Source organism: Ailuropoda melanoleuca, chromosome 17 (genome assembly GCF_002007445.2).
Source record: "Ailuropoda melanoleuca isolate Jingjing chromosome 17, ASM200744v2, whole genome shotgun sequence".
NCBI lineage: Eukaryota > Metazoa > Chordata > Mammalia > Carnivora > Ursidae > Ailuropoda > Ailuropoda melanoleuca.
The window spans coordinates 24,777,766-24,793,729 of record NC_048234.1 but is presented as its reverse complement, the minus strand read 5'-3'; the positions used below and the strand labels follow the sequence as shown (position 1 = coordinate 24,793,729).

Below are 15,964 nucleotides of genomic sequence, written 5' to 3'. Positions count from 1 at the left end.
TTCAGGATGTAAAATGGTTCACCATCGTGTAGGACTGTCCTCACGGCAATAAGTCCAGCATCTCTGACTCTTGTCCCCTGAATGCCAGTAGCCCCCTTGTGGTCATTGTCCTAATGAAATATGTCCCTACTAATTCTGAGCTTGGGCTTTGGCAGGGATTCGTGCCAGGTGTAGACCCACAGGCCCAGCTGACACCTGGGGCTCCCAGTCCTGCTACCCGGTTGACGTCTGTCTTCCCTCTCCGGCTACTGTCTAGGCCCAGCTGATCGCACAGTCCATCGGGCAGGCATTCAGCGTGGCATACCAGGAATTCCTCAGGGCCAACGGCATCAACCCTGAGGATCTCAGCCAGAAGGAGTATAGTGACCTGCTCAACACCCAGGACATGTACAACGATGACCTGATCCACTTCTCCAAGTCGGAAAACTGCAAAGATGTAAGTATTTCTCCGAGCTCGGCCAGCCGGGCAGAAGCCCTGGGAGTGTGGGGCGGCCCCACCTTGGAAGGAAGGTGGGTCAGTTTCAGGGGCAGGAGGTGGGGTGCGGAGTGTAGTTGGCAGGGTGTTGCTGAGGGCTCGGGCCCATCTCCAGCTCCCCTGTCATAAGACCCTGTCATTAAAGACCACCGTGGAGGGCCATCACCAAGGTGGGGCATCCACCGCTCTCGGCAGTCCTGAGCTCAGTTTGGGGTGGGTTCTAGAGGTGAGCAGGACCTGAACCCCACCCTTTCCAAGACCACCATCTAGGAAAGGGCACGGAGAACATCAGTGATGGTGCTGGGCACACACACTAGTCAGAGGCCGCTGCACCCGGCAGAAGGGAGCAGTGGTTGGGACTCGGGTGATAGACACTGTGCTCCGGCTCCTCCGGGGGCAGCCCCATGGCTTCAGAGAGAATGTTGGAGGAGAACGCAGCCTTCTGAGCTGGTCTGGAGGTCCGGGTGTTCTTCGGAAAGCGTAAAGGATTTGCGAGGGCTGGCCAAAGTAATGGAAGCATGAAGGTCAGAAAGCTCAGGAATTGTCTGGGGAGCCATGGGTGAGACGGCCCGGCTGGAACACAGTGTTTGTGTGTGTGTGGAAGAGGACGGGAAGAGGCCCACACAGGGTTCAGGTCAGAACTGGGGGCCTTGAAAGTCTAGCTGAGGGGCTTGGGCTTTATCCACTAGACAGAAGTACCGTTATTAGAAAGCAATCTTTTTATTCAGTGATGGAGGTTAGGTGTCCTCTGTTCCCTAGAAGCAGAGCCCGAGACAGGGACTCCTGTTCAAGGGGTTTTGGGGAGAGTGCACTCAGGAAAAGCGAGTGTGGGCAGCAGGGTGGTGGGGACGCTGAGGAGGAGCGCGGCCTTGCTGGAGGTGAGCTTCATTCTGATCCAGAGGCGGCTCCGGGTCACAGATTGCAGGGCGGGCTTGTCCCACCTTGGACCAGAGGGCTTGGCCAGCCTTTGTGCCCTGTGCCAGTCAGCCACTGATGCCACGATCGGACGGGGGTGTATCGGTGCACTGGGGCCGCCTTCACAGAGTACGGCAGACTGGGCTGCTGCCCAACAAAACACGTATTGTCTCACAGTTCCGGAGGCTAGAAGTGCAAGACCGAGGTGTCCGCAGGGTCGGCTCTTTCTGCGGGCTGTGGGGGAGACGTGTGTTCCAGGCCCCTCCCCCCGGCTTGGAGAGCATGGTCTTCTCCCTGCGAAGACAACGTGAAGACGTCGTCTCCCTTCTATGCACGTGTGTCTCTTCGTCCCAACCCCCCCTTCCTGTGAGGACACCAGTCGCACTGCATTAGGACCCACCCTAATGACCTCATCCTAACTTGATCGCCTCTGTAAAGACTCTTGAGTCCAAATAAGATCATATCCTGAGGCACTGGAAGTTTGGCCTCCAACCTATGAATTTCGAGGGGAACGCAATTCAACAACCCGTCTTAGGGAGTGTCTCCTGAGGGGCAGCTCTCCAGAGAAGCGGCCAGCTGAGAGCTTCAGCAGCCGAGAGAGGGGACACCAGCCTGTGAGGGGCTTCGTCAGGCCCCGGCAGCCGCCACCACAGCGTGTGTTCGAGCATCTGTGTCTCCGTGACCATGATAAATAAATACGTGAGCTCTTTGTCAGAGACTTCCAGAAAGCGTCTTGCCCCCTGAGCACGCTGCAGGTAGCCAAACCTGACCGCCATCCTCTCTGCCCTGCCGAGGAGGGCCACACATTATGCCTGTCTAGCGTACGGTCTTCCTACGTGCGCTCCCAGCCTTTTTGCTGTGATAACCTTAGCATCATTTTTCCCCCTTTTTCTTCAGCTTGTGCCTTGCAAAGAAATGTTTCTATAATGTCTATTTATTTATTTTTAACTCAAGAATCTTAAATGTTGGAGGGAATTTGTGAAGTGCTATGGAATAGGGCAGCCTGTGCATAGAATCCAAAAGCTATTTCTGGAAACCGTAATGCACCACCGATGTCCCCACCCACACAGCCTCTCTTCCCGCTCCCCGGGGACTGCAGGAAAAAAGCACAGGCTGTCCTTTGTGTCCCTCTGGCCAAGGCAGGATTGCTCATGTGGAACAAACATTACAAGAAATCGTACGGACCTGTGTTACATCATTTCTCACCAAATGCCATGGAATCGAGAGAAGACAGGACTTGTCCGGGTCAGAACCATCAGGGAAATGCCTTTCTCTTTTAGTCAAGACCGGGTGCGGGGGGGGAGCTTTGAGTTGTGTCGCTACCCTGCGTGGTTGCTGCTGCAGGTTCTTGGTTCTGTGTTTTCCTTTCAGGTCTTCATAGAGAAGCAGAAGGGAGAAATCCTAGGTGTGGTGATCGTGGAATCTGGCTGGGGGTCCATCTTGCCAACCGTGATCATAGCCAACATGATGCACGGAGGGCCCGCCGAGAAATCGGGGAAGCTGAACATCGGGGACCAGATCATGTCCATAAACGGCACCAGCCTGGTGGGCTTGCCTCTGTCCACCTGCCAGAGCATCATTAAGGTACCTGCACGTGGGAAAGCGACTAATGTTATACACCTGAGGGGGGTAACATGCGACTGCTTTTCCGTCATTCATCTTAGGAACATAAAGGAAGTGTCAGACCCAGAGGAGGGAGGACTCAGATAGTAAAGGCATGGGCTCCCACTCAGGCTCTGAACCACCAAGTTACACATACAGACTCCTCCCTAAAATTGTTTTAGATCAAAGGCAGTGTATTTGGCTCACAGAACATCACTGTCCCTGCTGTGCCCCTTGCAGGCATCACTCATCAATGACAGCACTCTTTCCCCAAGCCTAGACTCAGCCTGGACCGAATTTCCCGCTGCTCAGTACTCCAGTCACTTTAAGTTATTTAGATGTACGTGAGGCGATTGGCCATCCCTGTTAGAAATCATGGAAACGCTTCAAGTCTGAGAGCCCGGTTTCCTTCGCAGTGGCCGTGGCTGGGATCCAAGTGAGCGTGTCCTCCCCCAGAGCTTGTGTAAGGGGATCCCACACATGCCATGAGAAGGGGGGACTTCTGGTACAGGCTGCGTGCTGCCTCTCCCACCTGAGCATAATTACTTCTCCTTCAGTCCGAACGGACACTCTTGCGTAAGGCTGAGAATAGCTACTCACGTGAGACTAAAACATGAATATCTGAGAGGAAGAAATTAGATTTTCTTCTTAGAAACGAAGGCCTTTGTATAGTTTGTCGTGCACCTTGGGACTTGCTGACGGTACGGCCCAGTAGGAACATTCCTCCTTCACTGCGGTGTCTGTAGACCCCAGCTCCGCCCCAGGCACCGACCCCCACAGACGGACTGGGATTCCACGACTCGCTTTCATCCCTCAGGGTTTGCAAAAGGCCAGTGAGCTAGAATGTAGCTGTGTGTGTGCATGTATGAGAGAGAAAGGGGGGAAACTAATGAATTCATGCAATGGTTATTTTAAACTAAGGAAAATCACAAAAGCCAACGTCCGTGGCTGAGCGGTCGAGGCGGGAAGTCGGAGTGAGTGGAAGGGATGTGAAGGTGGTACCTCTTTGTTTTTAACGGAACAGATACGTTCTGATTCCTCAAAAGATTATCTTACCCAGAGGAAGAAATAGCCCTCTTTGGCCTCATTTAATTTCTTTTTGTTACATCTTACACTTAACTCATTTCTACCCCTTCGTAATATGCATTAATGATGAGAGAAGCTGGGGGCACCTGCCGGCTCAGTCGGGGGAGCGCGTGACTCCTGATCTCGGGGCTGTGAGTTCAAGCCCACACTGGGTGTACAGGTGACTTTAAAAAAAAAAGAAAGTTTGAAAAACCTACTTTGAACGTACTTATTCATTCAGACATGTTTAATTGGGCCTCCATTAGGCTGAGCTGAACTATGGAGAAGCCAGAATGTCAGCTTGCATGTGGAGGATAATTGATCATTACAGGGGCTCAGTGTTGGGGCGCCTAGGTGGCTTAGTCGGTTAAGCGTCTGTCTTTGGCTCAGGTCATGATCTCGGGGTCCTGGGATCGAGCCCCATATCGAGCTTCCTGCTCAGTGGGGAGCCTGCTTCTGCCTCTCCCTCTGCCCCTCCTCCCCACTCATGCTCACTCCTCTCTCACGCGAATACTCAAATAAAATCTTCAAAAAATTAAAAGGGTTCAGTGGACCCTAATAGCAACATAGAGGTGAAATGCAGTAAGCATGCAGAGGGAGGAGAATTTTATCTGATTTTTAGAGTGGACTTGGAAGGAGGAAGACATAGGTAGGTGGATAACAGAAAGGAAAGTGGCCTTCTTCAGGAGTTTCTGGTTGAATTGATGGGCGGTGGGCAGAGACAAGTCGGAGCCCAGCCAGGGAAGGCTGATCTGGTGGTTTGGTAACGTGGAGAGGCCGGGGGGCGGGGGCTGGGAATTGGGGACACCGGAACCACCCACGTTCAGGAACTGAGTCGCATGAGCCAAGGCTCACGGATGCCCTTTCAACTAGTGAGCGGGTCACTGTTGAAACCCAGTGCATGAGAACCACTGAGGGGCCGTAGGAACCAGACACAATACATACAGTCTGCGCCCAGGAACTTGGTCTTGCTGGGAAGACATGAAGCTAACGGCTGCTGAGTGCCATGCCCCTGGCACCATTCTGAGACTGTGCGTGTTTGCTCATGGAAACATCGTGGTAGCCTGCTGTAGGGTGGGTACTGTTGTCAGCCCACTGCACAAGTGAGAAAACTGAGGCACAGAAAGGTGATGTAATCATTCAGGGTCACGCAGTTGTCAGCAGTGGAGCCGGGTCACTTAGCCACTGTGACATCACTCGGCAGTGTATGGTCAGCCCCTGAGGCAGTGGTTCTCAGCTGAGGGATCTTGCACCCCCTTCCCCAGGGGACGCTTGGCAATGTCTGGTGACAGTTTAGGTCGAGACAGCTGGGAGGAGGGGTACTACATGATCTCGTGGGAGGGGGTGCAGGGTGCTGCCCGTACGCACCTACTAGGCAGCCCCGGCTACCTCTGTCACCTCCCTCCCTCCCTCACGGGCACCTGGTTTCCCGATGACCTGCCTGGGTTTCCCCAGAGGACAAGTGCACCCCGGTCCAGGGAGGCAGACCCGACATGGGAGGCTGAGAGCACAAAGGCCGTACCAGGCCCAGGGACCACACGGGGGCTCCTGTCCGCTGGACCGCACATCAAGGTGGACATGAAGCCTGCTCTGTGAAAGTCAGAGCACCGTCCAAGCGGTTTCTGGAGGGGAAACGGTTTGTTTGTGCCGGGCGCCGATCTCTGATGTCTATAAACGGAGTCTGTGTGGAATCAGGGAATTAAAAGGCCACGTGGCAATGAAAGATATCACTGCTGAAGATGCAGAACGAGACACACGGGCCTCGGTGGCCGCCCGCGGTGGAGGAGGACAGGGCCAGCAGGCCCCCGCCAGGACTCATCCCAGCAGCCTCGGGGCCCTGCGATGCGTTGCTGTGTCATGGGTGCGGCCGTGGGCCTGGCCCGCCCTGGCTAGAAGGAGAATTTCACCAGATTTCAGCTAGAATGGCCAGCACCCAGTGAAGACTTTGAGCAGGTTGTAATAGGGGGTTAAAGTTCCCTGGACAACAGAGCTCTTTTTTGCGTGCCTCCCAAACAGAGGCTCTCACGGCCCCACCCCACGTGCCGGGGAATGTGCTGGTAGCATCCCGGTTGCCTGCCGAGCAGACATACCCTGCAGTGAACTCAGCAGGCCACTCTCATCCTGATAAATCCCTGCTTCAAAAACGACATGAAACACCTGGGGCCGTTGTACACCGTCAGGTTCCACGGGTCCTCCGTGGGCGCCTTTGTCCACACGCTCGCAGGTGATGACATCACCAGTCTTCCAACACAGCTGGAGAAACAAGGGTGTAAACCACATAAACAGAACACCCTTCTAGAATGGAGTTACAGGCACTGAATAATTTTAATGGCTTTCTTCCCTAGCGCGTATTTCTCCTGTCATCGTTCCTGAGGCATAAGTATTGGTGGGCGAAGCATGTTAGCAGTCGGCCTGTTCATTTGCTCCGTAGTCCTGCCCTCCTGATTTATTTTTTTCTTTCCCAAACTAGAGCACCACTTCCCCTTCCTTCCACAGGATCATCGGGGTCTGGCTGTCCTGTTACTATGGAGACCAGTCTGACTTCTCCCCCTCCCTTCCCCTCTCCCCTCCCCTCCCACAGTATCCCTAATCTGCTCCACCATTCCACTGCGATGGGGTCCGGTGTGGGGACAGGATGACCGCTTGCGTAACTGGCACCTCCCATAAAATGGCAGCTCAGGAATCCTACTTAACAGGCCCCGCCTCAAAGCATCGATTGGGCACCACGGAGCAAACGCGTGGTCTGGCCAGTGCCAATAGCCATCCCTTTAAGCCTCTCTTGAGCACATTTCTCCAGTCTAGAAGTTCATTCACTGAGGGACAAACCAGGCCTCTTAATTCACACACACACACGAAGGAACCCACCAGAGCGATGTGAACTTTTTTTTAGGTAATTGAGAAAATAGAGTCATTCTCTGGCTCTTGAGCATGCTCTGGAGGTTTCCCTGTGCCTCACAAAACCTACCTGCATAACCCCGGCGGTTAATAGGTGTAAGCACTCGAAGCTGCCGGCTTTGTCCAAGGCTGCGATTCTCACAACGGTGCTGGTTTCTCCGGCGTTTTTCCCTCTGGTTTCCCACAGATTCCTGGTATCTGGGTGTGTGACTGGGGGGGCGGTATGGGGCTTAAGCCCCTCCAGTTGCCCTGCGTGCACCTGCAGTCCCCTCCCCGCCCAGTGCTCCCCCTAGATGCACGTTACCGGTGACCGGTACTTTTTTCTAGTCAGCAACTGAGAAAGAGGCAGCACTCAAGGGGGAGAGACGTGCGGTGGCCCTGTGAACAGCACGGGTTTGACTCACACAGGCTCGTTTATCGCAGGTGTTTTTCAAGAAATACAGCACAGGACCGCGCCTGTACTTTCTCTCCCCTGTGATTTCCCTAATAACCCTTTGTTCTCTCTAGCTGCCTTTATCGCAGGAACACGGCGTAGAATCCGGATGCATTAACCGTTCGTGCTATCAGTGAGGCTGTTAGTCGTTAGGTTTATATACATCGGCGCCCCTGAGCCCTGCGTTGTTCAGGGGTCACCTGCACGCGTATGAATAGCTGAGCACCACCCCCAAAAGAAGCCTCTTTTTCATTGTAGAAATGGGTGTTTTTAAGCATAGCGTTGAGATGTGGTATTGTCAAATACGCTGAGGAAGAGAGACGCGTGGGAAGCAGTGAAGTCAGAACCAGAATTGGAAGGGACCTCAGGGTGTCCCCCACCGCTTGTCGGGCCCATAAGGAGCCTTGGGGGGGGGCACAGAGTGTTGAGCACTGCCCCCCCCAGCCGCTGCCGAGGCAGAAACACAGCATGAGCAGCAGTCCCTTCGTGGAGCCCTGGGGCGCCCCGTGGGTGTGGACAGTGGGCCCTGGACTTCGCCCAGGAGAGCTGCTTCAGCTCCTCCTGTGCTCCGCTGTGACGTCATCACTTCATGAACAAGAGAAGTCACCCAGAGAAGTTCCAGAAACCACAGAGAGTGGCTGGCGAGGGCTGCCTGTCTGTGCACCCCAGGTCACCCTTAGCTAAAGTGCAGCCCCTGGACGGCCCCAGTTCTGCAGGAAACAGCGCGGTTGAGAACACGGGGGAGAGGGGCAGAGATCCTGCAGGCAGGAAGGTAAACTGAGCCCCATCAAAACGCACACATCGAGAGGACCAGCTGCCATCCACCAAAGGCAGTGGGAGAGGCAGAGGGCAGAAGACCTGGGCTCTCGGCAGCTAGGAAAGTCAGCTGAAAACAGAGCCCTGTGCACGGCCAGAACGAAAGATTTGGTGGCACAAATCTGTCCTGCTGGTGCTCTGCCTGGCTTCTTTGTTGAGCAGACCTTACTCATCGTGAATGACACACACCCTCCCGTTGTCTGTAGGGGAGACCATGGTGTCGGTGAAAATGCTTGGGTTTGAAAACAGAACAGATGTGGGGCTGGATCCCGCTGCCGGTGAATGGGTGTGAGTTGCTGAGTATCTCTGAGCCGCAGTGTCGTCTTCTGTAAAATGGACACAGTTATAGCTGCCATTTGTCAAGGACACGGAGGGAGACGGCTCCTGCGGGTGGCAGGAGTCTGTGCTCGGTGACAGGTGTCTCAGCTCATTTCGTCTTCGGGATGGGTTTTGATGGACGGTGATGGTGGGGTTCCCACACGGTGGTGGCCGACGGGTCACCAGGCCACCCCACTCCCCCACCAGCCATCACTCCCACCCGCCCACGCTCCTGCGCTCACGGGACGTGCTGGCCGCAGGTGCGAGAGTACATGACCTCTTTGGAGCCTGAGTTGGTTCACATAGCAGAGGACTGTCCCTGCCCGGGCACTGTCGGCCTGTGTGCGGGGCTGCTCCACGGGCCCCCGAAACAACAGAAGACCCCTTGGGGCTCCCTTTGCCCTGGGCACTGTCTGCTCTGATCTCTTCTGCCCCCTCGCTGGTTGCCATCTCCACCGTGCCCCCTCACGTTTCAGGGCCTGAAGAACCAGCCCCGGGTGAAGCTGAACATCGTCAGGTGTCCCCCAGTGACCACCGTGTTGATCAGGAGACCGGACCTGCGCTACCAGCTGGGCTTCAGTGTCCAGAACGGAATCGTAAGTATGGCGCTGCGCAGCCTCCCAGAAGTCTGACACACACAACGCGGGCACAGCGTTTGTTTTTACGTTTCTATGTGTTTAAAGCGAGGCAGGTCCCCCGAATGAATCCGGCAAGGAGAGGGATGAGTGGGGGAGGGCCGTGCACAGACGCCCTTGGGGCGGAGAATTCTGTGTCCTTCCCCACGAGAAGAAAAGGCCACTTCCCCAGCCGGGCCTGAGTCTCTCTCCCAGCTGCCAGCTTGAGATGGGCTGGGATGTGCCTCCGAGCCCTTCCTCCCCCTCTGGCCCCGGGAGCTGCGCCCGCCCGGGAGCCCCTGCAGGGCCGCTGCCGCCGCCCCACCCCTACCCTGGGTGTGCAGCACTGGGGCTGGGCCGGCTCCCCGGTGATTCCAGGCACAGCCCAGAGGGGCGCCCCCAGCCCATGATGCATGAATGGTGTCCGCCTTGCCTTTTGAGCCTGAAATAGCACTGGAAGGCTAAAGAGTATTTCATCACTTGGATGTCTGCCTTGAAACAATACTTCCTTTTTTTCTTTATTGTGGTAAAATATACACAGCACTAAATTTGCCATTTAAACCATTTTTAAGCATACAGTGGCATGAAGTACATTCATTCAGAGAGAGGTATAACCATCACCACTAGCTCTTTCCAGAACTTTTTCTTCATCCCAAACCAAAACTCTCGACTCGGTACTCCTTCCCTGGTTTGCCTTGTTTTGCGCTCACAGGAGGTCTGGGCTTCGATGACAGTCCCATTCTCGGTCTGAGACCTTCTTGACTTTTAGGTTTTGGATGTGCCCTCCCCCTTTATTTGCCTCCGTCTTTTCAGGTTGAAGAACCCTTTTCTTTTCCCCCTTTAGTTGCAATTAAGAGTGGTAGGTTATGAAAATTTTATTCCGAATATGTTTTGAGGTTTAGAAATACCCTTGAGGCTCCCAGCTGGAGTGGAACATGCAGCCCCTTCATCTGTTCGTTGTACCCTTGTCCTCCTAGGAGGGGAGCCAGGGTTCCTCCTTATGGTTTGGGGCAGGTGTCTGTTTTTATCTGATTTTCCTTGTTCACGTTGTTCATATTCAGATAATTTTAGAAGTTCAGATATGAACAAAGGGACAACAGCGGCAGGTCCCTCACTTTTGTCTGAAGTGTGGGAAGCACCTAAGGAGTGTTTGACCCCAGGGCACCCCAAGGGCTACAGGGTCCATGCGCTCAGACATAGGTAGCCCATTGTCACAGGACGCCAAGGTCTTGTCTATGTGAGCTGAAAAGTCAACTGTGTAAATTCAGAACATATTTTTTGGGGAAAGTCTGATGCTGTGTGTGAGGTGGGCACACCAGGCCCTGGAGATATCGCTTCCTCGGGGCACCACGATGCCCGGCTGTACGGTGGCAGAAACCAACCACGGTGGCCTTTCCGGGAAGAGTGAGTTTGAACGAGGGCTGCTGAGTGGAGGAGGTCGAAAGGAGCATGTCCTGGCCAGCTGGCCACACTTTAGCTCATGTAACCGTGACCCTGAAAAGCGGGCTTTGATGTTTGAGTCCCAGGGGTGAATGTGGGAAATGATGTTCACCTGTGTTCCACAGGCTGAGAGTTTGGAAGCACTGGCGGCTCGGGGACAGGCCCAAACCGCTCTTTCTCCCTAGCCCCGGCGGGGATGACAAGCGGTCAGAACTCAGCGGGCCGTGACCCCTGTGATGTGCAGAGTGCACGGGGCCCACAGAGCCCTGTTTGACGTGAAAAGAAACCAAGAGATTTAAATGCCCCCAGAGTAACACACCAGCTTCTTAGAGATGAGAGGGCAGGGGCTCCAGGAAGGACAGGCCTGTCCCCACCCAGCTCCCCACCACCTGGTGCTGCCATGAAGGGTAACATGGCCTTTGGTTCTGACAGATCTGCAGCCTCATGCGAGGGGGGATAGCAGAGAGAGGCGGCGTCCGCGTGGGACACCGGATCATTGAGATCAACGGGCAGAGTGTGGTGGCCACCCCGCACGAGAAGATCGTCCACATCCTCTCCAATGCGGTGGGGGAGGTAGGAGCGGGGTCCGGGGTGGGGGGTCCCCTGGTGTCCCTGGTCTTGTGCTTGTGCGGCCCCACACAGGCCTTCCAGGGAGTGTCCTTTCTGGTCCTCAGCACTGCCTGATAGCCAGAACCATCCATTTCAGCCCAGATTTAGCCCAGAGACCAGTTGTGCCCGAGAGCAGCTCCTGCCAACGGGAGCGAGTCTCGCATTATTCGCTCCCCTTCCCTTTTGGACTCTCGGATTCATTCGTGTGGCTTCCCCCAGGAGCTGCCCAAATTCTGTCCGTTTTTCTGGTTAATGTGCTGGGGAGATGGACATCTTTGAATCTGATCCAGAGAGCCCCCTCCAGGGCCAGCTCTCAGTCCGGGCCTCCTGAGGTCGTGATGGCTGTTCCCAGCCCCCTTCCTGGGCCACCCGACCTACAACGGAGGGAGGAGACAGGAGCAGTCACAACCCACTGGCGTTCTCCTTAGGTTGAAAGGGGTTTTTGCCTTAAAAAAAAAAAAAAAAAAAAAAACCACAACCACAGCCTGGTGAGAGCAAGAACTTCTCATTGGCTGGGGAGACAGACTTTGCCTGGTTTTCACTGCTCACTCTCTGCCACCCCAGCATGTTAGGAAGCCCGTGGACTCCTCTCTTCCTGGAGGCCACCTCGGTTGGGTCCCTGTCGGTGGTTTGGGGGGTGGTTGGGTGGGGGTGGGGGGGAGATCTTTAAAGTCCCCCGTGGTTAGAGGCGCTGTCCCCCTGCCCCCAGGCCCATGGGAGGCAATGCCCACACAGCCCCGGCCTCAGGCCCACGGCCGTGCCTTCTGCCCTCAGATTCACATGAAGACGATGCCCGCGGCCATGTACAGACTGCTGACGGCCCAGGAGCAGCCCGTGTACATCTGAGGCCGCGCGGCGCCCGGCGGCTTGCATGGAGGCCTGTCCTCACTCGTGGTGTGTTTCTCGTGCTGCATCTGTGTGCCCACTGAGACCTTTCCCTCTCGCGCCCAGCACCAGTCCTACACAGGAAGAGAAGAATCCGCAGACCTCTTTGCTCTGTCTCTTTCCAGGTTGCAATTTTGTTTTGTTTTGTTTTAACGCCAGGGAAGTTTGGTAGGCACTCCCTTGAGGATGGAGAGCAGCAGGCTACCCACCGGGTATCTGCCCAGCCCGGGAGCATCCTGAAGGGCCCGAGGGGATCCCCTGGGGGGCCGTCCCTGCCGGAGAGGACCCGGCCTCGGAGGAGGCGCTCGTCGGGGCCGTGAAGGCGCTGACGCAGCCGGGCCTACCATCGGTCCATGCGGGAACGGGAACGTGGGACAACAGCAGGGGCCAGCTGCGCCCTTAAGGATGTGCCCTGCCCACCGTGGACTTGGGGAGCCACGCATCCCCGCCCAGAATTTCTGAGCCAACCTTATACCTCTTCTGTAGCTACCTTTAGTTTCAACATCATTGTGTTTTTAACGTGAGCCTTCTCACCCAAGGGTCGAAGGGGAGCCGCCTGGGACCAGGGCACCATCTCGTTGCAGGGAGCTCAGCGGTTCCTGGGGCGGCCTCAGCCTCCCTGGGTCGTCCCAAGGTGACCAACCATCAGACACACATGGGCAGGTCCTCCCTTCCCCTTCTCTGCCGCACATGTACGTATGGAAACAGTCTCTCTTGTGTCTGTAGATCACCCTTGCCTCCTTCCACCACCAGTGAGGCACACAGAGCCCCTGGGAAGCCCACATCCCCTCTCGGTGAGACCCCTTCCCTGGGCCAGTGGGGCCTGCAGGGGCTGCCCAGCCCCATCCTGGGAGAGATGCCCCCTCCGGGGCTGAGGTCTGGCTCTGCCGGCACTACCTTGGCTCAGAGAGTGCTAGTGGGCTTCCTCTGCTCCTCCACCCCGCACACACGCAGGGGGTCTGCAAAGGATGGGCCGCTCCCCTTGAGGAAGAGGGCACAGGTGCCCAAGGCAGGACCAACTTTCTCCTCTGCTCAGGGCCACCGAGGCAGGACGTGACCTTTGAAAGGCCGGAGTAGTTATAAACCACAAAACTAAAGGGATGGGAATGACCTCACACTATGCCTAAGAATCCCCAAGCATGTTCTAGAAACATCATCTCGCCACCTCGTGGGTCTGGGAGAGCTTTGAGTGTTCCCATCAGGTGCCTCATTTCGTGGGTCCTGCCTCAGTTCAGAGCAGGTGTTTTCGTAATATTATTCTGAGCCAGTTTTCACTTCTTCTTGGTCCAAAGAGCCTTTTGTTTTCATGTAGGTGGGTGTGGGTCGCTTTGGTTTCTGTTTTGTTTCGTTCATGATCTCCACAGAGACAGGGGAAAAGAAACTAATATATTTTGTGATATTAATAGAGTCCCTGTTTTCTGCACTGGGGATATTTATGTTGTGTCTGTGGAAATAGGAATTTGGTGAGCACATGTTGGCTAGTCTGTATTTATATGTCGAATGGAGGGATTTCAGGGAGGGAGGAAAGGAAGTAAAAAGCAACAAAAGACCGCCACCCGAGCGCCGAGCGGGCAGTTCCCCTGGGATTTCTGTACCACCTGTTTTCTCTTGAGAGTCAGGAAAGCCAAATGTTCCAAAACCATCAGTGGCTGACCCTCAGTTTGACTAGAATACAGGCCCTAAGGAAGACGGGTCGCTGCTGCCCAAACGTCCTCTCTGCGAAAGGGCTGCCCTCCAGGGGCGCCGGGGTGAACAGTCCAGGACCCCTGGACTTCTGAGGATGCTCAGCCCCATGGCTGGCCCCCCACACCTGTGAGCAGCCAGAATCATGGCTCCAGGTTCTCAGTTTACCAAACAGTAGGGTGTCTGATAATATATTAAATACTGAAGAGTCATGCATTGGTCCTTCCTCTTCCAAAAAGAGTGGGTAAAACAGGAACAAAGCGTCCTTGGTGGTATTCTAGGCATCAGGAGCCTTGGCAAATCACGGGAGGGGCTCAGGCCTGTCTGCTGTCCGCTGCCCGCGCACCTGGGCAGAGGCCTGTCCACGATGGGCCGGCAGATGGGAGCTCCGCTGGCCCAGCCCTGTGCACCTCCCCGTAATTACAATGAAGTATCTTCCCCCAAAGGAGAGGGGAGAGACACAAAAATCGTGGCATGTTTGGCAAGTGCCGGAAAAGCCAATCTGGTGAGGTCTCCTGGAAGACCAACACATTTTAGCCTGAGTAAAGCTTATCCACCTCACACCTTCTGTCCGTAAAAGTGGGTCCTTACACCCAGACAGCACATGTTCCTAGAGCTCGGTACGGGTTTGCCTGGCTGGAGTCCGTTCTTTTCCCTGCTCCTGTCGGATGGAGGGGGCTAACCCACCTTTGGTCAACCACAGAGGCAGGATCCTAAGTTCTGGAAAGTCCCGTGGGACGGGGTGGTCTCTTGCCCCTCCGGCATCCCCATATAGTTACATATGTAAATATCTGAATACCCCCTTCTGGCGGGGAAGCCTATGTACAGAGCAGCCTTCCCCAACAGGGACCGGGCCAAAAGCCACTCTTGCTGCTTGGCTGGGACATGCTGGTGACTCAGCTTTGGGGACAGATTTCTCAGACGCGTCTACCCCTCCTGGTCCGGCCAGGGTGCCCCAGAACGCACCCTGTCTCTGCCTTCTCACCTGGGAGCATTATCAGGGAGTCACCGTCAGCCTTGGGTTCATGAGAGGAGGAAAGCCCCAGAGACCAAGACCGGGAGTCCGCTCCCTCAGCAGAGCAGGCCCCGCAGGGCCCCGAGCCTCTGCACGCAGGTCTGCCGTCTGGACGTTCGTTGCCCATCCACACCGGCCTCAGAGAGTCCCAGAGTAACCTACTACCTCCCCCATCGCTCCCGCCACCCCCAAGGCCCCTGTTCACACTCAACACCCCCATCTGCACGCTGAGGAAACCCATCCACGAGCCCTTCTCGGGTCTCTCGACCCAGTGGTGTGGCTGTTACCACTGTTTACAACCAAGGGCCACCTCCTTCCAGATATGTTTACTCTCCCACTGACAAGGCCGCCGGCTGGTTTGAGTTTCACGTCTGTCTGCTCCTTCCCTGGTTTGGGCCAACTGGGGCACACGACCCGATTCCTTGCCCCCCTCCGTCAAGGCAGTGCGTGAGGACCACGTGGGAAGGAAATTTCTTGTACATATTCAGCACAGCCCTTAGAGTATGAACTTGTACTATTGTTCTGTAAAGAGGGTGAAATAGAACTTATTGTAAAGCTGGGACAAGTAGAGTATTGTATTTGTAACAATATCGTTCTTTGTATACACAAAACTCGATCTCTATATATAAATATAAATTATATAAATAAAATATATATACACGTGAGCCTGGAATGTTGGCACCGCACACCCACTGAATGTACTGCGTCCACCAGCGTGGTCCCCGGCCCGCCCGCCCCTCCTCTGTACCGTGTTGGGGGTTGTGACGTATGCAGTGTGTTCCCCTCCTTTATTTAACTAAACGCTAATGTCTGTAAGAGTTGCTGCAACAATAAAGACAAACTTCACCTCTTGGCCCCGGCTGAGCGTCCTGTTGTTTCAGGGAAGGGAGGGGAAAGATGGGGTCCTCGCCCCCCCCCGCCACAGGCCACCTCCTGGCCCTTGTCGAGGGCCTGCTTGCTGCCCAGAGCCCAGGTGTCTTCTGAAGGGGCACATCCGTGAAACCTGCTCGACACTGGCTGTGTCGCCCGTTAGCACTGACATCCCAGCACCCGGGGAGGCAGGTCCCCGTGCGTCCCCAGCAACAGGTGGGAGCGGCAGCAGGCGGGTGGGCTTACTCAATGACACCTCTCAGCAAGCCCCCCAGAGGTGTGCTGCCCCCACCCCCAGAGACGACTGACCCTGTGGGTGGGACTGACTC

The 15,964-nt window shown here is 55.4% G+C and overlaps 1 protein-coding gene across 6 annotated transcripts in view; it reads left to right on the top strand.

Moving 5' to 3' along the window:
• Positions 1-15,618, top strand: part of APBA1 (amyloid beta precursor protein binding family A member 1) — a 194,090-nt gene extending 178,472 nt beyond the window's left edge. For 5 of the 6 annotated variants that reach the window (XM_034647205.1, XM_011219096.3, XM_011219095.3 and 2 more), the window contains 5 exons: positions 257-436; positions 2,762-2,974; positions 8,996-9,115; positions 11,006-11,146; positions 11,957-15,618. In XM_034647205.1, the coding sequence (XP_034503096.1) occupies positions 257-436; positions 2,762-2,974; positions 8,996-9,115; positions 11,006-11,146; positions 11,957-12,028 (726 nt within the window). In that variant the 3' untranslated portion in view covers positions 12,029-15,618. The remainder of the gene's footprint in view (positions 1-256; positions 437-2,761; positions 2,975-8,995; positions 9,116-11,005; positions 11,147-11,956) is intronic. The other variant, XR_004621776.1, reaches the window with a different exon arrangement.
• The last annotated feature ends 346 nt before the right edge of the window (positions 15,619-15,964 follow it).